We start from the raw sequence: 24,349 nt of genomic DNA, 5'->3' as shown, positions 1-24,349 counted from the left end.
TTTTAAAGAGATTCGGATTCAGCGCCAAAATGTCTATGCAGTTCACTGAACCTCTGCTGGACTGAACGCAGGGCAGTTTGGCTCATCATTAGTGGCTACTTACACAACATTTAAGCACTTGTATTAGGGCACATTTTGAACAGGAGATATCAGTCAGCTTTTAATGAGCAAATCTATATTTGAGTGTATTTGAGTTTTCACAGAAAAATAACACCAAATGTAATGACACAGTATTTAAGCATGTTTAACCACTTGCTGAGCACCCACAGTACTTTTACTGGGGGGGGGGGGGCGTCATGTAAATGCAAAGCAATGTACCAGTACGTCGCTATGCCTGTACCCACATGGTGGACATTCTGTAGTGCACAGCATTCCCCCCCACTACCAGATACACCAGAATGTGGATCCCAGTAATCACATGATCACAATGTCAACAAAGCTGTTATGAATCATACTGATTCATAACAGCTTTGCTTCCCTTGCTAGTGAGTCACAGCCCTTGCATGATACCTGGGCCAATCACAGCACCCTGTACCATGTGATTAGCTGTAGCCAATCACAGATCACTAATATTCTGAACTGTCATGAGCTTAACCCATTCAAGACATTCCAAAGCACTGCTGGTGCAATGATCTTTACTACACCTGCAATGCAAAGTGTGCAAAAAAAAAATTCCCTGATCACCCCCCCCCCAGAGTAGTACAATGTTATTATGGAAACATTGAACTACTCTGATGAAAGTTTTTCTTTTAAATAGTAAAAAAAAAATAACAAATAATGTTAAAAAAATGTAAATATTGAATAAAAAATGATTTTACTTTTTTCAACTACATGCGACTGCCTGCCCACTGCCAATAGCAACCTCAAATAGCATCAGGATCAGTTAGTGCCCCACTCAGCCACCAGGGTTTTGCATTTGATAGATTGCCCTCGTACTATCTCATTCAGGCACTAGGTACCTTTAAATTTAGTGGCCAAAATGTCCAAAGAAAGGTACACTTATAAAGAGACCTACATGATTTTGAGCATGTCAGATGAGAGTGAAGGGTAAGCCTCTCCAACAGAATCCACCTCAGAATATGAACCTATAGAGAGCAATGGCAAACCGATAGGTAGCTCAGACGATAGAGAAGAGGTTCCTGCTAAGATCAGGTGTACCCGACCCCATGTAGTTGAAGTGCTAAGAACGCATGACTTGTCTCATATGCAGCAGGGTACTAGTGCCGCACGAACGGCCTAGTAATCCTGGCATTTTACACACCAGCACTGCAGTATCACTTGGTGACATGGCGAGTCCCATAAATGCAGTCCAAACTGGTTTGGTGGATATCACTAGTAGGGTCCCACAGCAACCAAGAATTTGAACACCGGCCGTAGAGCCCATAGTGTCCTTCTGGATGTGCTTGCAAATCCTGATTTGCAGCCCACAGATTCTGCAGCACCAGCTATTCCCCCATTCACTGCCCAACCCAGAATTCAGGTGGAAAAAGAAAATTGAACAACTCCCCTTGATTTCCTTGAGCTGTTTTTCATGGAAGATTTGTATCAATTGATTGTGGGCAAAAGCAATTTATACTCTAATTAAATAAACTCTGCGCAATCAAAATTATTTATACCTGTGAACTCATATGGCTACATAAAAATACTTAATATCATACAAATACAAATGTGAGTAACCCAAAAAATATCATTAAACATCCAACATAAAATATATTAAAATGTATATATTGTGTGTATATAGTGAATCAACAAAGATGATATCCCCTAACACTCTGTATAATAAGTAAAGAGTCCACCATAAATCTTCTTCCACCTTTATGAAAGTCCATTTATATATGAAATCCACTTTGTTGAGATTAATCACCACAAGTAGTGCTTCCACAACCTTCCAATGAGGCAGCTTACCTCAAATACTTGACCTGTATACTATCAATATGCACCTTGCCCTTTAAGGGCTTCACTCCAAACAGTTATGCCGATGTCATATCCATCACAAGACTTCCTATTTCTTAAAATAGATGCTCATAGGATCAAAATAACCTCCTTGCACAACATGTAAAACTCCTGTATATCATTTATTAAACAATAAAATAAAACTCAGAAAATAAGTGAACTATGTCCAGTGCACATAGAATAAATTCTTTAAATCTGTTTCTCCCTTAAGGCTGGATAATGGCTTCAGATATCTCACCAAGAAGGCCAACTTCTGGTCCCTCATTCATTGTATATAAAATGTTCTGTGCTGCCATGGCCAGGTATAGATATGAGATGATAATGCACGTCATGCATTTCAGGGATAACACTCTCATGAAAAAAAAACCATTACATGCCATCCATGGCTTTCTTGGGATCTCCCGTCCCACCGAGGAACCTGAGAATGCAGCCGGTAATTCAGCTGGCTGACCAGCGGAACCACCGTCTCTGATTGGAGACCAGAATGGCTCCAATCATCTCTATGGTCTAAGAAACTGGAAGCAATGAGCATTTCATCACTTTGGTTTTGGTTATAGACATATTTAAAATGGGAAAGCATCTGACACATCTTGGTGTGATCACATGCTTTAAGGACAGAGGAAAGATCTAGAGTCTAATAGATCCCAGATTTCTCAGAAAAGAGTACCTGGCCCTGCCTATTGCTATCACGGGATATTTACATTCCTTGTGATAACAATAAAAGTGATAAAAGAATGAAAGGGACAGTGTAAAAATAAAAATAGCAAAATAAATAATTTAAAAAAGCACCCCCCATGCTCATGCTCAAGGGAGAATGCAAGTGTTGGTCCTGTGTCAGTATGCAAATAGCAATTGCACTATGCATGTGAGGTATCAGTGTAAATTTCAGATTGAGGGCAGTAATTCTAGCACTAGCCTCCTCTGTAAGTCTAAAATGGTAACCTGTAAAAGCTTTCAAAATGTCACCTGTAGATATTAAAAATGTACTTAGTTGCTGTTGCAATGGCGTGTGCAATTTTAAAGCATGTTATATTTGGAATCTATTTTCTCGGCGTAGCATCATCTTTTATATTTTACAATCAATTGGGCAATATGTTGTGTTTTTGTGCATGTATTTATTCCAAAAAATTTGCGTCTGAAAAATCTCTGCACAAAGACTGTGACAAAAAATTGCAAAACCCATCATTTCATTTTCTAGGGCCTCTGCTTTAAAAAAATATATACTGTTTGGGGGTTCAAAGTAATTTTCTAGCAAAGAAAATGTGTTTCATATAAATAAAAAGTGTCAGAAAAGGCTTGGTCTTTAAATGGTTAATAGAATGGGTGATCTGTGGCAACTTCTAATGTTGAGCATAAAATGCCAGGATAGTTCAAACACCTCACCCCAAATGACCCCTATTTGGAAGTAGACAACCCAAGGTATTATAACCCTGATGAAGTTATGCGACTTAGTGACGATACGTGTGGGGAGGAGTCAGGTGATGCAGGAGACGGGTTTCCAGTGGTGAGGGAGGACATTGATGTTAATGCGATCTGAGAGTTTTGTTTGCTGATATGCAAGTGACCATTTTACCTAAGTGAGTGCACTGTCAATAAATCTTTTGATGTTTTTTAAGTACTACACTATGGTGGCCTTTCTGTGGTCTTGATTTGACATATAGAACAGCATAATGGTGCTGCAGCACAGCAGAGGTCAGGGGATATTGAGAACTCAGATTAACACAGGACTAAGTAGGGAACCTTAGACTGGTGAGAAAAGTGCCCTGAGAAGGTGGGATAACAAACGTGCACATTGACCTATTATAATTTATAGGTGAATGTCCTAAGGCGAGAGTCCGCCTATTCAGCACATGTAGTGGTGCACAGTGATGTACTAACAGCACTTTACCAACAGGAGCTCACATATATTCACACTAAGAAGAGTTTTTCCATCTTGATACATATGTTGGAGAGACTTTACTGAACTTATGATGAAAGTGATGATTTTTATATGTATCTTTGCGCAGATTGAATAATTATTTTGGGTTTATAGCGCAAACTGTTGGTGCTATATAAATACTGTATAATAATAGTAATAATAATAATAATGACACTAATTTAGCAGTGCAGCAGTTATATATTTTTTTTATTTACCAAGGTATTTGCTGAGAGGCATGTTGAGTGCATGGACAATGTTTGTTTTTGCCACAAGTTTTTGCAAAATGATATATTTTGTTTCCACAAAGTTGGCACTTTAATAAGATATTTCTCACACATGCCATGGGTATATGTGGAACTACATCCTGAAACACATATTCTCCCAAGGATGGGGATACCACACATGAGAGACTTTTTGGTGGTTTAGCCATGTAAAGACCTCAAAATCCAATAAGCACCTTCAGGCTTTTGTGTGCTATTTCCTCAGTACACTTCCTGACTACCTATCACAGCGTCAGGGGCCCTGAAATGCCAGGATAGTGGAAGCACCCCCCAAATGACCCCTTTTTGGAAAGTAGATACTCCAAGGAATTTGATAAATGGCATAGTGAGTATTTTGCAGATCTCATTTGTTACCATAAGTTTTTGGAAAATGAAGAAAGAAAATTAAAATGTATTTTTTCTTTTCTTTTTCAAAACCTTGTGACAAAAACGGATATCTGCAAAATACTCACCATGCCTCCTCTTATCAAATTCCTTGGGGTGTCTTCTTTCCAAAAAGGGGTCACTTGGGGAGTGTTTGCACTATCCTGGCATTTTAGGGCCTCTGAAACTGTGATAGGTAGTGAGGAAGTGACATGAGGAAATATGCCCTTTGCAAACCTGATGTAAAGATGGTCATCAGATTTTGGGGCTTGTATGTGATTAGACTGCCAAAAAGTCTCTCACATGTGGTATCTTCATACTCGGGAGAAGTAGCAGAATGTGCTTTGGGATGTTATTCCACATATGCCCATATATATATAATTTAAATATATAATTTAAGTGACGACTTTTGGACTTAACGTGCAAATTCCTTGGTCCTTGGTGTGTCTACTTTCCAAAAAGGTGTAATCTTTTTTTTGGGGTGGGGGGGGTTGTATTGCCCTGGCATTTTAGCGCCTCAAGAAATGTGATAGGCAGTCAGAAAGTAAATGCTGCATAATTGCAATTTCAATATACGTACCATAGTTTGTAGGTACTATAGCTTTAACAGAAACCAATTAATATACACTTATTGGGCTTTTTTTTTACCAAAGATATGTAGCCGAATACATTTTGGCCTAAATTTATGACAAAATTAGAGTTCATTAGATTTTTTTTTTTAATATTGTTTTTTTTTTTCAAAATTTTCCTTCTTTTGTCTTTATATCTCAAAAATAAAAAAAACCCAGTGGTGATCAAATACTACCAAAAGAAAGCTATATTTGTGTGAAAAAAGGATATACATTTTGGTTGGGTACAGAGTTGAATGTAATGGACACAGCTGAGCACATGATAAAAGGCCACTGTGATTGGCCTTTTATCTCATCACGTGATCAGCTGGACATAACATAACATACAACATAACAATCCCAGAATCGCCGGGTGCGCACCGCTGGGGGTGCGCGGGAGGTTGCGTTCTGGGAGGACATCATATGACGCCCTTCCGCAACTGGACAACCACGCTGTAGCCATTATTCAACTATAATGCGTTTAGCAAGTGGTTAATGCACGCTACAGGTATCATAAAACATATCAAGATTTATTACCAATATAGAAGCTTACATAAACTGACAGGCACCAGAGATTTGGTTACACCAGAGTCTGTAAACTGTTCTGAACTGGGGAGCACTCTTTGGCTAACTGACACAGTACACAAAAATCTGGAAAGCTCCAATGCAGAGTTCAGTGATCAAATGCCAAAACAGGCTGTCTTGTTAATGGATTATGAGCTGTAATGCCCCACAATGCATCTACTGGGTTATGGCTTCAACATGGTGCCTACAATAATACTACCTAAACATACCCAAAATATACTATGGGTACTTAAAACCCAGCTGTGGAAGCAGAGGAGGTTGTATGAGCAGGAGTGCCTGTACTCAAAAGGCAGTTGGAAGGACAAACCAAAATAATACCCATGACCCTTGCAATAAGAGCAATAGCAGAAAACTCGTGCTGAAGAGCAAGATGAAACAGACTAAGCATGCCTAACACAGCTGTTAATGATGCAGCCATTAATCCTCCAACATATTAATCCTTTCAGGGTAAATGCAGGAAATATAGGAATAGTGTACCATGCTCATATGGGGGCAAACCCCAGACATATCATAGTTGTAAGCCTGGTAAGCTTTTTGCACTGAACAATCACAGTAAGAAAGTGCTGAAGAGTGCAGAACTTGTCACATTCCATACATTCTGCCATGTGACATATGGGATCAGACCAGAAGCTGTGTTGTGAAAGGCTTTGTAGCTAATTTATCTTGCACACTAGGTGTCAGGTGAGTGCCATTATCAGATCCCAGTGCCCCCAAGGTCAAATTATAAGGAGGCCTGACATCTTCCTCATGGCAGAGCAGAGGATTAACTGACCCAGAAAGCTGCACAACAAGCCCAGCTCAGCAGCATATTGATGAATCTTGAATGGAGAAAAATAATCTTGATAATAGTAAAAGGGTTTTTTGAAAAAGGGCAGTTTTTATGAGGACACTAGCAAAAAATAAAGCATACTAGGGATAGGAGGGGTTACACCTAACTGGCTAATGACCTTTTTTTATTATCCAGTATTGAATTGCTCCTAAAGGCAGCAGCATAACACACTTGTCTTTGATCTATGTGTGTTTCTGTGCCTCTAATGAACAACAAAGAAATTATTTTTATGGCATAGGAGTAATCTTTGACTTATAGGTGACACCCAAAACATTCCTGAAAATAACGCTTTTGAGGTCTAAGTAATTATAACTGAATGTCACGAAAACTACATTATGATAACACTACAGCACAATTGCAATTAACTTTAAGTGCAATAACCACTTTAGCTCCACCCTAGGACTCCCTGTGCAAAATCACACACATATATATATATATATGTGATATGCTCTCCTGCCGTGATTGTGAGTCGGGGGGGGGGCCAAGCACGCACGCTCCGCCTGGTGATGCCGTGATTCGGTGCTGCACCAATCAATCAGAAGATTCAGACCAGAGATGTTCGGCCTGGATCTGCTGATTGATCACTGCCCTATCAGAGATCTTCCTGTACCTGTGTTTACAGAACACAGGCACAAGAAATGATGCAATCTTCTCTCTCTGGGCACATTGCGATCCAGAGAGAGAAGAAAGCAGATATATGTCAGTAAAAACAGCACACTTTTACAGTAAAAGGTCACAACTAGGTCACATTTAACCTCCTGATCACCCCCCAGTTAACCCCTTCACTGCCCTGTCTCCAGCGTTATTAGTACAGTGTACAGATTTTTTTACTGATCATTGTATTGTAGTGTCACAGGCAACTTCAGCTAGCATTAGCGTCAGTTAGCATCCCTCTCAGATAGCGTCAGATTACATCAGTCATCACATTTAACCCTTTGATTGCCAGAAACATGCTCACATACACAATAAACCTCCATTGCTTGTATAGTGTCTGAAAGGATCAATAGGTTTGATCAGATCAAAGCTATACCAACGTTCACAATAGTATAGTGTCAGCCAGCACCTGCATTTAGCCCCTACACTTAACCCCTCCTTCTGTCCCAACAAGTGCAGTGTCAGTAGATCACCGTCACTTGATACATTGCACACAAAACCACAGTGTTAGCAGAATCAAGCCTGATCTCTGCTAGCACTTGCAGGTATATTTTTTTTGTAGCGGTTCAAGCAGTCCCTGTGAGCCAGGTGCTCCTTTTCCTGTAAGTTGCACTAAGTACCTATACATTTAGTGGCCAAAATGTCCAACGAAAGGTAAGGTAGTGAAGAGGCCTACAGGATTCTGACCATGTCAAGTGAGAGCGAAGGGGAAAGCCTCACTGACATAATCTGCCTCAAAATATGAACCTGTAGATAGTAGCGGCACTCTGACCGATAACTCAGACAATGGAGTAGAGGTCCCTGCCAAGGTCAGGCATACCCGACCTAGTTCCCAGGTTGCTGAGGTAGTACAATTGCATGATGATTCTCATATGCAGCAGAGTGCCAGTACTAGTTTGGTGAACTGCGACCTAGTACGTCCTGGTCTTTTACATACCAGCGCTGCAGTCCCATAAGTGCAGTACAAACTGGTGTGGCTAGAACAAGTAGTGTCTCCCAGCCACCAAGAATTCAAACACAGGCCCGTAGAGCCCATAGTGTCCTTCCAGATGTGCTTCCAAATCCTGATTAGTAGCCCACAAACTCTGCAGCACCCATACTTCCCCCTTTCACTGCCCAACCCAGAATTCAGGTGGAAACAGCAAATTTAAATACTCCCCTTGATTTCTTGGAGCTGTTTTTCATGGAAGATCTGTGTGGATTGATTGTGGATCAAAGCAATTTATATACACAACAATTTATCTCCGCCAACCCAAATTCAAACCTTGCCAGACCATTTGCATGGAAACCTATTACGGTTTTAGAATTTGAAGTTTTTTTGGGGCCTAACCCCTAATGGGTATTACTAAAAAAATGAATTGCGGTTGTATTGGTCCACAGACCCAATTCATCATATGCCCATGCTCCCTGCTGCAATGGCCAGGCATAGATATGAGAATATAATGAGATTTATGCATTTCAATGACAATACACTCTGTTGTTCTCTGGGTGACCATGAATTTGACTGGCTTCACAAAATTTGACCCCTCGTAAATCACCTTAACAACAAATTTGCAGATGTGTACACTCCCAAGCAAAACATCTGTGTTGATGAGTCCCTCATTAGTTTTTCTGGCTGCTTTGCATTCAAACAATTTCTCCCCAGCAAACTTTCCAGATATGAGGTCAAAATGTATAAGACCTGTGAGAGGGCAACAAGCTATTCATGTAATTTTTGGATTTATGAGGGAAAAGATAGTCACGTGCAGCCCCCCGGATGCCCAGACTACATGGGGAGCAGTGGCCAGAAACTTTGGGACTTGGCATCACCCTTTTTCCATATGGGGTACCACATATACGTGGGCAATGTTTATACAAGTGTGCCACTATTTAGACATTTATACAATCTTGGAATTGGCTCATGTGGCACCGTGTGACCTAATCGCAGAGGCTTCCCCCAGCGGCTTGTAAATACCCATCTTAGAAAGGGGGGAAAAGCCTGCTTGAAAAATGATGAATTGCTTGCAGTGAAGCGGAAGGACAAATGGGATGTTTTTGTTGTGTCTTCCTTTCACGCAGACACAACCATCCAAATTTCCATGGCAGCTGGTGTTGAGAAGCCCCTCTGTACCCTTGAATATAACCTTAACATGAGACGGGTGGACTTCAACAACCAGATGATGAAGCCGTACTTAGTTTCCTGAAAAGCCAGACGCTGGTACAAAAAAAGTCTATTTATTTCACTTGGCTCTATATAATGCTTTTGTGCTTTACAAAGCAACTGGATGAAGTGGATCCTTTCTAAAATTCCAGGAAAAGATCATCATGGCCCTTTTGTATCCAGAAAGTGCTGGCCAAAACCCCCAACCCAGATGCAGTTAGCCGGCTGCATGGGAGGCATTTTCCCAATGACATTCTTGGTACTCCAACCCAAAAGATACCCCAAAAATGTTATGTCTGTAGCAGACACAGAATTAGGCATGACACCAGCTTCTTTTGTGCCTCCTGTCCTGGTCAACCTGGTCTCTGCCTCAAGGACTGCTTCCTTTGCTACCATACACTGGTGGACTATTATTATAGGGTACAACAAGGCACAGTCTAGGGCACATATTGTATGTGCACAGGGTCTCAAAAGATGTTAGGTAGTCAGGAAACTGACTATTGCATTTTGAGAGACCCTACCATCTGGTCTCTGGTCATCTGCCATCTGGTCTCTCTCCAAGTTAAAAAAGTTGTTTTATTGAGTTAGTGTTCTATTGTTACTGTTTTATTATTAACTGTTGCTGTTTTCTTTGAAGGAATGTCATTCAGATGCAGCACCGATCTATTTATTCTGACAGCAACAGGGGGGTCTTGCTCTCAGAATATAAATAAGTGTGTGCAGCGCTGTTGGATGAGATTTTTCATTCGCAGTTAAAAAAGAGCATATATGCCCAAGCATGGGGGCCTGGGGTGGCCAGTGGATGGATGACCCCTATGCTTAAGCATATATTTTTTTACATTTTTTTTGGCAGAGATTTCTTCATCTACATCAATCTATGTGAATAGAGAAATCTGTTAGGTTCTTTTTTTTTTCATTCAGCCCATGGGTTGAACAAAAAAAAAAGAAAGTTTCATGTGTGCCCACCAGTAGAAGTGGTTGGATGCAGGAAGGTATATGTTAATGGTAGGCATACCACACACTTTTTCTCACAGAGATTTCTTCTCTTTTTTTCATTCAGCCCGCAGGCTGCATAAAAAAAAAGAACATAGCATATATACCCAACAAGAACCAGTGACATACTGGTACATCACTGGACTTTGAGTGGTTATACCACGATGAGGCCTGTAAATTCCAATATCTATACCTTAGTTTGTAGACACTATAACTTTCACACAAACCAATTAACATACACCTATTTGGATTTTTTTTACCAAAGACATATAGCAAAAAACATTTTGGACTAAATCTATAGGATATTTTTTATAACAGAAATGAGAACATATCTTTTTTTTTCAAAATTTTTGGTCTTTTTTTGTTTACAGCACAAAAAAGAAAAACCCAAATACCAGCAAATTAAATCTCTATTTGTGTGGGAAAAAAAAGGACATAAATTTTGTTTGAGTACAGCATTGCATGACTGTGCAATTACCAGTTGAATTAGCGTAGCATCGTACTGCAAAAAATGGCCTGGTCAGGAAGGGGGATAAATCCTCTGGAGGGCTAGTGGTTAAGAAGTACTGCTTAACATACCTGCAATTGTTGAAAACAAGTGAATGAGACTCTTTATAGAGCAACATATAGGCTTCAGAACTAGTATTTTTTTTTTCAAACCAAAATCCCTTATAAAGCAAACCTATGTCATATGGTATCATTGAAATGCATAGCAGAGGTACTAATATGTGGCCAGAAACCATTGGCAGTGCTTCCCTTAACACCATGTCATTGTCATTATATAATATTAGGCATTTTGATTACTAAACAAGAATATGAAGGATAATAATTATTATTATTATTATTATACAGTATTTATATAGCACCAAAGGGTCTGCTCAGCGCTGTACAATAGCGGGGGGGACAGAACATGAGACAAAACAGTACAATACAATACACGAGGGGTTCGAGGGCCCTGCTCTTACGAGCTTACAATCTAAGATATAATGGATATAACCTGTAAAATAATGGATAACACACATTTTAGAGATTTAGTGAAAAACCAAGGTCAACCTTTTTAGTTCATAAGACGAGTAAAGGTGATGACTGAAAACAGATCAGTACAGGGGTGATGAATTTTACTCAATGGTTTTCAAATGACTTTCTGCTGAAAATGTTCATAATTATTCTAGTTGGATGGCAGCTACACACCTGCTGGCTTCTATTTTTAGGAATATTTTAGGTGATACATCATCTCATGCCAAATGAAAAACTAAAAGGTCACACTATGTCTGTGTGACTCTTTGTTGTCTGTGTTAAAATAGAAACATAAGAAAAAAATTACATCATTACAGTTGGAAAGACATGAATTGTACTGTCCTAAAATATTGACTGAACTAATTTGCATGACATAATGAATAGCAATAAATACCAGTATTCATTATAGATCTGAATGACAGAATCAAAGAAACCTGTAATCAGTAATAAGAGCTTGCCAAGTTTTTAATAGGGCATTTCCTCTAACATTAATGCATGAGGCATGTGCTTTGCAACAGTGTAACATGTTGTTTTATATATCATATTAGTGTATAGTTGAGAGAAGCGTGGGCAACCAAACCCTTTTGGGGGCTAACAACAAAATCTCAAACAACAATCATTGCATTGCAAAATGACTGCAAGAGGCTGATTCACTAAAGGCAAATAGACTACTTACTTTACAAGGGAATTTTCCATTATCTCAGTGATTGTAATAAAAAGTCACTTTGCAACAGATACCCATATACATCATATGAAAGCAAAATAAAAGCAAAATAAATAATTAAAAAAAACACTATGTTTGCTTGCACATTGTTGGATAATGTAACTCAGCAGACCCTTACCTCATTCACTATGTTAAGAGAAAATTCCCTTGCATAGTGAACATCCTAGTTACTTATAATAAATAAATACCAAGTGTTTAGTCAATCGTCAATCTTCAAATAATACCCAGATTATCAAATAATTTACTAAAACTGATTTAAATAATATAATGGGTCGGAAGATAAAGAGCTCTACCATACATGCTGTATACAGCGTGAGAACAAGCTTCGAGTGATAGAGCTTTTAAGAACACCGCCATTCGCATTTCTTATTTTTAAGGGATTTTCTTGCCCATTTTTATTAAATTAAAGTTTAATAAACTTCTAGAAAATAAAATCATGTTTCTCTTGCAGGGGTTTTCAGAATTTCCATCCACAGAAATCAGTCTTCATATACAAATCTGTGTACATAACTTGCAGCCCCTTGCTTCTTTGGCTACCACCTGTCTCTCCTAGGTGGAGCCCTCATGACTCCTTAGCAAAGACCTTCTGCTTGCTGGGATAGAGCTCAGAAACCTAGTCAGGTTTCTCCTAAAAGCCCAGCACACACCTACCCAATTAGTGATCTGGTGGTTCTCAAAACATGGACTCAGTATTGGAGATTTCATCCCTCCCAGGTCTCGTAGAAAACTCCAGGTCCCAAACCAGGTTTTATCAACTGATAAGGAAACTGAAAAGTCTGTTTCCTCCAAATAACACAAGTTCCCCAAAGCCCCTCAATCTGTCTGGATTAGAATTCTGGATCATTAACTCTTTTTACACTGTGGCAGGACATTTCACTGCCACAACAGATATACAAGAGTAGGATATTTGTTTTTGGTTGACTTTGAGATATACTTAGTAAAAGTCCTTCAGTGTATTTTAGATTTTAGTCACTTGTAGAGATCAGCATTGTTTAATCCCAATGGGTAAATGCCTAAAACCAGTTACTGTGCTGCATCTAAGAAGAAGCAGCATTATCATCCTAGGACAAGAAGTGTGTTAGGACTACAGAATGCCTATCCCCCTCATCTCTATACCTCAGGGGTTGTGTTCTGTAGTCAACAGAGGTAGTTTAGGAAAAGAGATAAGATTGCTTGAGATAAAATTGCAGAGTGCACAAGACACAGGATGGCACTAGTTATCTGGCAGGATTAGTACTACACTTATCAAACAGAATATGATAATAAAAACACTTTTAATGGTCTTTTGTATCATATTTAAGCAAACAAGAAAAGCTAATTTTAGAGTTTACAGAATTTAGAGTTTACAGAGTTTTAACTTTTAGAGTTTGCATACATTTCAGTCTGTATGTATTTCAGGAGGTATTGCAGAGATCAGTCAACCATAAATTCATTAGAAATAGTTTCTTTGTCAGATGTAAGGTTGCCACCTCATCCCTTAAACCTGAACATATATTAATTACACAGGTTCTGAGGCTAATTTAATTCAGATAAGCCATACTCTTTTAAATGTTGTGATTGAATAGGGGACATGTTTGACACCTATACCCAGAGATTGCTAATAGTATATATTTACCAGGTGCATCATCCAACAGATGCAAACGTGAAAGCTATTTATGATACAACAAGCCATAGTCTTTTTTTTCTTGTCAGTTGAGCTGGCATATGCAGTAAAGCCTTTGTAAAATATCTATTGGAGAGGTTTAATCCCAATCATTGGGGTTTTGCACAGTTCTCCTCTAACAGTAATGAGAACGTAGGAAATAAAAATATTTCTAGACAGATGCAGTGTTTTGTTGTTCACAATAGCTTTAACACCTACTGACTTTTTAATATATGTGTTTTTACATGACTTTCAATTGTGCTCGGATCACCTAAAGTACAAAGAACAGCAATTCAAATATTATAGAGATACAATATGGTGCAGTGTTCTTCAGAATATAAAAGACAGTTGAAAACATTTCCAACCCTTTAGGTATAATAATGAGTTGAGGTCTAATCAGGGATTGTGGGAAGTTAATTAGAGCCTTTTAGCCACCTGTGTTTGGAGCACTGATTCATGCTATTCTTAAAACGGTTAGCATACTGATTTGTTATGGTTGGCCATATTTCAAAACTGAGGCCAAATAGATTACTCTCTTTTACCTCCCATTTGTATTCAGTTTTTTATTTAAGACCGCAGATCATACACATAATATTTTAGCACATTAACAATGGTATAATTTATAATAAGGTACTATTGATGTGCCTATTCATAATTGTCCAGTGGTGCTCATGATTAATTTATGTTTTCAGAGTTAAATTACAGATGAATGAACCCAAGAGGCTAGTGTAGTGCTTATTTCATTGTTGAGTAATTAAAGCACTACAGTACTGCTATTATATATTCTATAATATACATTTTTCTATTTCTGTCACCATACATTTATTATTAATTAAGCTAAATATGGAGGATTGAACAGGAGTTCTAGAGAAGAATAGTTATTACACCATACTACACTGAAAAAAAAACACTTGGAATAATAAAGCTAAAAACTCTTTTTTTAGTTTTGAATATGTTGGTAAAGGATTAGAAGCCCTTTCCAGTTTTTAATGCTATGCAGGGCTTCAAAAGTGCCCCCCTCATTTCCCTGCTCACAATAGTTTAATGGACTGGGAGTGATTGAAACTCTCCAACAGCAACAAATACAGAAATAAAAATTATATTTTTTTAGAAGAGTAGAAGGCTAGAAACCCTGGCAGTCTTTTTTTTTGTTGTTGTTGTTGTTGTCTGTGTCCCTGTTCCATCACTTTCTGTTTGGTGAAACTGTTGTCAACAGAAGATATGACGGTGCATTTCTCTAATGGAGCCGCAGTTAGCAGTGAAAACCAAATAGGGGTTCTAAACCTTCTTTGCTCTATCCAAAACAAAAAAATTGCTTTATATTCACTTTCTCCAAAATATTCACTTATTCTCAAAAAATTAAGTAAGCTGATCACACCACCCCCTCATCGCGGCTCACTGCAATAGAAAACTGACAGTTGCCTGCATGCTAAAACTGAGCACTTAGGGTAGTGTGATCAAGCCCTAAAGGATTGGAGAATATTTACACAATGAATAGTAGACATATTCACTTCCATTATCCAGTCATGTGAAAGGAACATCCCTGTGTACTTTTTTTATTTACACGGATTGGATAATTGAATTTTTGCACAATTTATTTTGTGGTTATTCTCAAATTCTTTACTAAATAAATCCTACTGCATTAGAGTTTGTCTGCTGGTGACAGTCATAAAGTAGTAAAGCATGGCAATAAGATACTGTTGGCTCCATTCACGAAGCAGTATTTTCCAATTTAAGATCTGAGGTAAAATAGCTCATAGCATTTTTCCAACAATTTTTTTGAAATTCACCAAAAGAGGTACTAAAATAAGGCATGCAATATTTCAGCAATATTTTATCTCATGACGTGATATTCAGTGTGATGGATACAGTGGAGAAGGATTAGAACCCCTGTCTTTATTACTTTCTGTGCCCACATTAAGGAGATTTACTCTCCCTATTGTTACTGTTTCTCCTTATCACTGAAAGTTTACATCGAACACTAATAGTGGGGAAATCTCCCAAATGGGTCACTGATGGCAAAACAAAAAGATGACAGAGGTTCTAACCCTCCATTACTTTATCCAAAGTGAAAGAAGAAAATTTTGCCTTTAGTTACACTTTAAAGTCATTTTTGACGTGATATTTGGTCAGGTAATTGCTATATCTTTGGACAGGTCTGTTTTGCCTTGTTAGAGAATAGCCATTGTCATTTTCTGATGTTCTTGAAAGAGTCACCTCTTGATGACACCCCTCTCCTAACAGCTCAAGTTCCACATCTTTGTAAGAATACAATACTTGTCTATTCCTAAAACAATTCTGTCTTGTGAACATTTGAGCCACAGATATCTCTAAAAATAATTGTGAAAATGTAAAGTACACCCATTACATATGACGTAGGGGATTAGACCATTCTGATATGCATGCACATTGTATTATATTTGAATTGATTGGGCGGTTTATGCAGCAAATAATGTATATGCTTGTATATACACAAAAAAGCCCCTAGAAAATCTGGCAAAATTACAGGAGAAAATAGATATATTTTACTATATGTAATGGGGTTGATTTACTAAAGGCACATAAACTGAGCACATTGCAAGTGCAGTTGCTCCAGAGCATAGTATATGAGGGGGAACTCTTCTTACTTCCATCATCCAATCATGTGCAAGCACAAATGCAGTTTTTTTTTATTTTCCTTGCATGTGATTTGGTCTTTTTTATAAAGTGAAATGTTACCTCATTTACTATGCTCTGGAGCAACTTGCAAAGTGCACAGTCTATTTACCCTAAAGTAGAACAACAGTCAAAACTTTTTTCTTCATTTTGGATAGACTAAGGGAGGATTATATAACCCTTGTCAATTTTTTTTTTTTTGCCACTAGTATGCCATCCTATTGCCATCCCATATCCCATCACTTCCTTCTCCATAGCCAAAACAGAAAGTGAGAGGAAATCCCTACAAATGAAAGGAATCCCAGTGTCCCCATTGGAAGATTTCCCATCTATTACTTTTCTGAGGACAGCCCAAAATTTAGTAATTTCTTTTATTTTCACTTTCAATGATAAGGCTAAACAGGAAAAATAGAGAGGGTAAATCTCCTTAATGGAGACACAGACAGCAATAAAAACCAGACAGGTGTTCTAATCTATCTCCACTCTATCCATAACAAAAAAAAGTTTTGCTTTTACTTATAGTTTAAATAAATCAACCCCAATGATTCTGTGTTTTGCCATATTTAGGTTTCTATGCATTAGTGTTGACAGACTATTGATTCAAAAAGAGAGAGACTACTCCAAACTGGCTATTATAGTTTTACATTCCTTAAATATCGCATGCCCGGACCACTGTTTATTTACAACATACATTTATTTATTTCCTTTGATGAATTGACTTTTATGTTTTATGAGGTTTTTACAGAGCCTTTTTGATTTTTGAGGGAAATGCCGCATAAGTAAATAGTGAATTAACATTTTTATTATCTCATGCAATATTTGGGAAAAATGTGTTAGATCACCTAAATACCACATGCAATCTACTTTAGTGAATGAAGCCCAATATCTTGATTTACGTAGCTTAATATATAATTTACTATTGCATTCTGGCATGTTTCACCCCTTTTTTTCCACTAATTGCCCAACAGTTTGGAACACCCCAAATCTTGCCCATTCACTACCCTGTTTGGCGGAAGCCAAATATTATATATAGAAGTGATATTTCTACCAGCTCTACACTGTGAGTGGTTTCTCAGGAAGGGGTGGGTGCTAGCCCCTGCAACATCTCTAGCAACTGCTGACTTCACCAGCTCTGTTAACTACCATGATATCACTGACGAAATATGGCCTTGGCCATATTTCATTAAGGAGGTCACTACTATCCCTACTCTTTCCTTTATATAGCTGATTACAGTTCAGGCCACTGTCTTTCAGCGTCTGTCGGGTTTTGTCTTTCAGCGAGTTGTCAGATGGCAGGCATCATGACTTACAATGGATTTACAATGAGGGAGTTTTGCAGGATTTTATTTTTTTTTGAAGGATTTGTCAAAGGTTTGGGTGTCTTTATTGTGGGTTATTTTTTTCTTGTGAATGAGTAGGGGTAATATGTATTTTTAAAGGAAGCTTTCAGACTTTGCTAACCACCCCTTCCCACATACCCCCACAACCACCAGATCAGGGCTGTGTGGAAGCAACCCTTGTAAATATTAATCAGTTAAAGGTAATTGGCTCTAAGAACAACTTGAATACTCTGGACCCATCCCATGTGCATGCAGCACTCATGGTAATGCACATTTCTAACAGAAAAATGCAGGTGTTTTTGTACATCAAAAAAGTATATAAGCAGGGCCTAACCACTGGTAGCATTTTCAAATTCACCTTCCATAAATGAATACAATTGCACCAATGCACATGGCTGTCATTATGGTGTATCTAAAGACAACACTTTTTTTTATTTTACTAATGCAGGGAAGAGTCAATGTAAATACGTTTTGACATGCACATTCTGTAGTGAACTTTACAGAAACAGAAAGTACAAAAGCAGTGTAGCGCTACCCTTTCTAGGGCTTCAGCAAGACATGGGCCCCCAAAGGTAGCCCTGACCTTGCAAGCGTCTGACTTCAGGTAGAAAATGGGAATAAGAAGACTTTATGGTGCCAGCCTGCTCACTCAGAATCCTGATGCCACAGGTCCTGAAAACAGCACACTTTGTATATTGAATGTATGAGCTATGCTATAAACAGTTCTATACAGAGTCCCTCTTTAACTAATGTTACAAGATAAGTACATTGTCCTGGGATTGAGGAGTATCAAGGACAGTCCTGGTGAAATAGATATCTTGGGTCTTCAGCTAGCTCAATAAGGGATTGTGGTGCAATGGCAACCAGCAATAATGAATATTTTATGTAGGCAATTCCGGGTAAAGGTAAGCTGGTGTGAGGTATAAAGGGTATCAGCATACAGTATCCCTTAGTGGAGAGTGTACACATTGTGGGCTTCTTCCTGCTTACCAATCCTGATGATAACATGGCTCAAGGGATTTGAGACGTCCTGGAAAGCTCCCGCAGACTCTTCAATTGGCATGGATGATGTGGTGACGATGACCATGTCTCTGCTTAGTCATGTCTGCCGACAGGAAACTGCGGACGAGTGCTTAGGTGGACAGTCTACAGCTCACACACCAGAGACTCTCATTCTGTCTGGACCATGCGGCCTGCTCAGCACTTCACAGCGGCCAGGTCCCTGCTTGTAGCTTTAGTCCGTAGTCCCAAGAGGAGAAGCATTCTCCAGAGTCTGACTTATATATACTCCCCCAACATTCACCTCTCCTCCTCCAGCTGACGGGAACCTGTAGTTCTCAGCTCCATCAGTTCCTAGCAATTCTCTCACATCTGGACTACACGTCCCACAATCCCCAGCTCTTGGTGGGATCTTCCTCTCTCTCTGTGCCACTGAACACAATGTCACTATTATAGCTAGACACTAGAGGGGGCATTAATTCAATACAGTCATTATTACAAATGTCTGGCAGTGGCACAGATAAGTACAGTAAGACCACACATTGAACTAAACTTTAAAATAAGACAAACCTGTTGGTATTGTGCATTGTTGCATATGAATAAATTGCTTGCCCAATAATCAATGGTTTATAATAGCCAATATTAATTTCCTAAGATCTAACTAATAACATAACAGGTTTTTCCCTCTGTAACTGAACAATGCAAAATACTGTATATTCCCAATATGTGGCAATAAAGTAAGATTATGTAACTGCATGCAGTGGATGTAAGAAAATATACTAGTGGGCATAAACTTACTATTTCATTATATTAAAGCAGTATTAGTAATATGACTAAGAAATTAAGTTTAAAGTTACCTGCTGCAGAACAGTATTCCTAAAAAAACCTTTTCTCATGCATTTTTTACTCTTCAATACATTGTGAAAGCTGTGAAAATGATGTTTGCACTTTGGAAATACAAAGATGCTGATTCATTGCTGAGAAAAGAAAATGAGCACAAAATCTGAGTTGCTGCCAAAAGCAACAAATACAGTTTCATCTCTCATTTTATGTGTGAATAACACCATACATTTCTGATTGCCGCTATGGGCAAAAGCTGTGTGTTTGTAAATCAGCCCCAGTGTTACAAACCATTGTCTAGATTTATAGTGCATCAAGCAAACAAAGCGGTTTATTAAAAATCCAATAATACATTAGTGAAATTTTATTATGTCAGCAAAAAATAGCCCTAATAGGCCATCACTAATTTGTGGAGTCTCTTCTGCTTCATTGTTCCCATGATATCTACAATTTCATACCTAAATTCTACCAGGTTGAAATATATTGGGAAATGAATGTGCATTAACACATACTATTTGCAAGTTAGACAAAAGTGAAGCCAAATTGGTTATTGCACTTTGTACAGAAATTTCAATTTGAACTTCCTTGGTAATCAACTTTGTATAATTACTTTAATAAAGCAACAGGATATTCAACTTAACTTTAAGTGAAAATAACAGGGGAAGGATATTTTGTATGATTTATTAGAAAACACACAATTGCTTGCCTTGCATGATATACTATTTTACATATACCTACATATATTTCCATCACTTCTGTACTTGCCTGTAACTGTTCTTCTAAGGCAGCTGTAGCTTTATCTCCACTTGCTTCATCCACCACTACCACCATGTGCGTAAGAGAATTTACTCTGACTTGCTCTTGTTCTAAGTCATCCTGCAAAATCTATATAGAAAAAAGACATATAAAATAACAGAAATATGTATGAATTAAAATGAAAATGTATTTAGATCATGTCATTTGTGTAAGAGGCCTACTGTCTCACTCACATTATTTGGTGCATATATTGTAATCTTATTGTTTTGTTTTATATTTTAATAAAATATTTTGGAAAAAAATTGAAATGTATTTAATGCTAAAACATTTTTTTTTGATAGAGTGAGGATTGGTAGAAACCCAACTGGAGAATTTCCCTTTTTCAGAGTCACAACAGGAAGTGAGAAGTAATCTCAGAAAGTGATATTTTAGACATTTCATCTTAACTGGTATCCCCAATGGATGATTTGTGTAAACAAAATCTGCTCTGCTATAAAAGGCCAGAAACTTGTTTACATGCCAATGATGCTACCAATGTAATAGGCATGTCAGGGGTGAAAGGGTTATAGAATGTCTAAAGTAAAATCTTTTTATAGAAAGAGTAAAGGAGGGAAAAAAAACGGTTATGTTTTGCCATCGGTGTGTTTGAAAAGTGCCCCTTCGCATCCTGTCCTGTAGACTCAACAGAATGTGAGAGAATATGTTTCCAATGTTTGGCATATCCCCACTTAGGCAGTTTTCACAGGGACAAGGTTCCCCACTGGAAGAGTCTGGATTTATCTTCACTTTCATTTCTAGAGACTCTGGTGATCAGGAAAATTGAAGACATATTAACCAATACTGAGCTATATACACTAAAAAAGCTAACATTTTGACTACTTACTTTATTGCTGACCCTCTTTTTGCTCTTTACTGCATTATGGATCTTGTGTCCTAGGACTTCAGAAGTTAGTTTTACATAGTTAGTCAGGTTGAAAAAATACACTTTTTTCTTGTTATATTTCTAAACTTGGCATGGGAATCTGATTGCTTGGTTCGGTATATGCCAGGCAATCTCATTATTACTGCCCATTAGGCAGTATCATATGCAACATTTTATCTGTAATTAAGGGAAAAATGGAGGAAGGCAATACAAAGAGATATATACCCTCTATTAAATATACAGTATGTCTTTATTTTAAGGGGAAAAGATAGGAGCACATAGTTCATAGTTTATCACCAGTTGAGATGTTCTCTAAGCACAGTTAGAGCTAATTTTACATCACCCAGTTCACAAATGTAATTTCTTAAATAATGTTAAGGAAACCTTTTATACTTTCTGCTGATATGACTCCAGATACAGTTGGGAATAGCTCAGCTCTGATTGGATAATTTTTCAGACTTTTATTGCTGCCTGTGTCCCTGTTCATAAGACTTTTTCTGTACTTTCTTTCAGAACAGCAAGTGATTGAAAATGTCTCCAACTTTTGTAGTTAAGTGGGAAAGGGTTTGACTTTCCTACAATGTATTTATTGCTGTCCTCAGCTTTCTGTTTTAGTAACAATTGTTTTGTCCTTTTCCTGTATGAGATCACAGAGGAAGTAAGTGATGAAGAAAGTGATGAAAATCCCCCCAAAAGGGGTCACAGACTGAAATGAAAACCTAAAGTAACTGTTAAATTTGGGGCACTTCCAATTCTGCAACTTATCTAATGGGCTTCTGTCCTGTGTGGATGGCACAGTTAAAGATCTGTTTTTCTTCTGAGGCCTTCAAATCTATGTGTTGGAAAGAAGGATCTCTCTTTCTGGGAGTTATTCCTAAAAATGCAGGTTGCTGGAGGCTAAAAGAGTGCTGACCTGGAGGAAGCAAGCTGCAACTGTGTTCCCTGCATGAGATAAGGTGAATGACATTTTGAGTGAGAAGTACAGTATACATGGAAATCTTCCTATCTGTACCTGCTTTCAAATATTAGAATTAAGATACCACTCGAACCTTAAAGAAGATCTTCTCATAATTATTGTTACAGTTATGAAGAGGCATGCAGAGGAAGGAAGGTTGTGTCAGGCTCTGCATCCCTCTTCCCGTTGCTTGTCTGTGGAAAGTGTCAGATGTCAGATGGGTCCTGGCAAGAGGGGAGGGGCAAGTAAAACCTTATTACTATGGTTAAAAAGCACTTAGCAATATGGGGCAAAGTACTACATATACATTATCCTATGGGGTACAGAACTGTAACAAAAAATATAATAATAAATGTTATTTAAACCTTTCACTGCCAGAGCTGTTTTTGCGTTTTTTTTTGCACATATGTTTAAATAATAATTTTAGCCCTGAAGATTACATAAAACCCTCAAACATTCTGTATTTTCTGAAAACAGATACAGTACCTGAGAGAATAACATAGTAGTAGTTTCTTGTGTTACACAATATTAGCACATTGGGTTAGGAAGCACAGCATTTCAGTAAAAAATACACAAAAAATACTTTTAGTGCACACAAATAAATGGCCCAACTTTTTGGTAAAAGATGAGGTTGCGCTGAGTAAATAAGTGCCCAACATGTAAAATCTTAAAATTATGTGAACTGGCAACAAACTTCAGTACCCTTTATAGGATACATTTTAAAGTCCCATACAGGTTATATACAGTATTTAGAGATACCCAGGAACTCTGGTGCTAGAATTATTGCTCTTACTCTGGCATGCATGGTGATATGTAACATGTATAGCGCAATCAACATTTTGTGTGCATGGGCACCCCAGGACGCCTGCATTTACATTCATACTGGTATGTATGTGGGGGTTGAAGGACCTCAAAATGTTGGGGGGGGTTTAAATGCTAGGGTGCAACTTTAATTATTTCCTTTTTCCATTTTTTTTTAACTTCGCTTTTTTCATCACATCTGCTATGTGATGGGTTTTTTTTGGTGATGGGTTCTCTTTAATAAGACACCAGGGTGAAGATGTTTCTCACCTGTCCTCCAATTAAGTTGATGGAATGCAGATTGCATTTAATTAGCCTCTGCACAAACCATATAGGCTGAGGAGAGCGAAAGGGGGAAATGGAAGTGACATTTTAGACGTCACTTCCGGGTCAGCAAGAAGAAGTAGAAGAGAGCAGATGGATATTCGCTCAGCTCCCTCCCCTCTACCCATCAGCACCCACTATGCAGGTTCTGGGCGTGCTGATGGGATGGAGCCTAGGATACCTAGCGGGGGTATGCGCAAGGGGGGACATTACTGGGGGGGGTGTTTGGAAGCAATCTGGTGGCACCGGATTGCTTTATTCTGACAGTCAGCAGTCAGCTTGTCAAATATACACACTCCTGGTGGCTGCATCCTTTTCTGTCATGTCCATAGGGCATACAGAGTTGGCAGCAAAAGGGATTATCTTTAAAGAACTAAATCCTTGTTAGTATCCAGCCATCATAGTCTGTGTTCAGAAGATACAGGTAGACTTTGTCAGAGATAAAAAAACTAAGACAAAAGTAGAGCTGGTCTGTTGTTTAAGATCGTTCATGTTTTGAGGATATCTTGATCTGTACTTCACCCTTTTTCCCATATTAGAATAAGCAATAACATTTATTCTCATTAATTTGTTGAAATAACCAACTCTCATCCTTTTTACATCGGAAATTAAATGTGCTTGGGATTTTATTGACATGCAAGAGTGTTTAAGACATTCTCAGTGTAGCTGTTGGTCATCTGAAGATCAGTAACACTACATACAATATACATCCTAATAGCAATTGCAATATTACTAATAATATTAAGAAATGAATCAATGAAAATAACAATTTTGGAGTTCACATGTGGAACTGATGTTATCTACAAAAACTGCAGCACATTACAATTCACACATCTGCATAATTATACCTCATTATGTAAGACTGTATTTCAATTAATAGAAAAGAGACATTACTGAACTTCTAAAAGAAACCTGACACATTTAACATAAATGGCTTATGCCATGAAACACACAGAAAACAACTGTTTCTTGCTTATGGTTATGAATAATATCTTGTTCAAACCATTTATAAACAGCATGACTGCATTTAGTAATTTAGTAGTTATCTGC

General features: G+C 38.1%; 1 protein-coding gene across 1 annotated transcript in view; it reads right to left on the bottom strand.

The window, feature by feature from the left end:
* DMD (dystrophin) overlaps positions 1-24,349 on the bottom strand; it is a 2,676,943-nt gene that overhangs the window by 2,099,177 nt on the left and 553,417 nt on the right. The window contains exon 12 of the mRNA XM_089653005.1: positions 20,307-20,426. Coding sequence (XP_089509131.1) covers positions 20,307-20,426 — 120 coding nt within the window. The remainder of the gene's footprint in view (positions 1-20,306; positions 20,427-24,349) is intronic.

This window comes from Staurois parvus, unplaced genomic scaffold, assembly GCF_062004578.1.
Source record: "Staurois parvus isolate SC_StPar_1 unplaced genomic scaffold, SC_StPar_1.0 ptg000696l, whole genome shotgun sequence".
Lineage (NCBI taxonomy): Eukaryota > Metazoa > Chordata > Amphibia > Anura > Ranidae > Staurois > Staurois parvus.
Note: the sequence above shows the minus strand (reverse complement) of the source record. Positions and strands in the feature narration are given on the sequence as shown.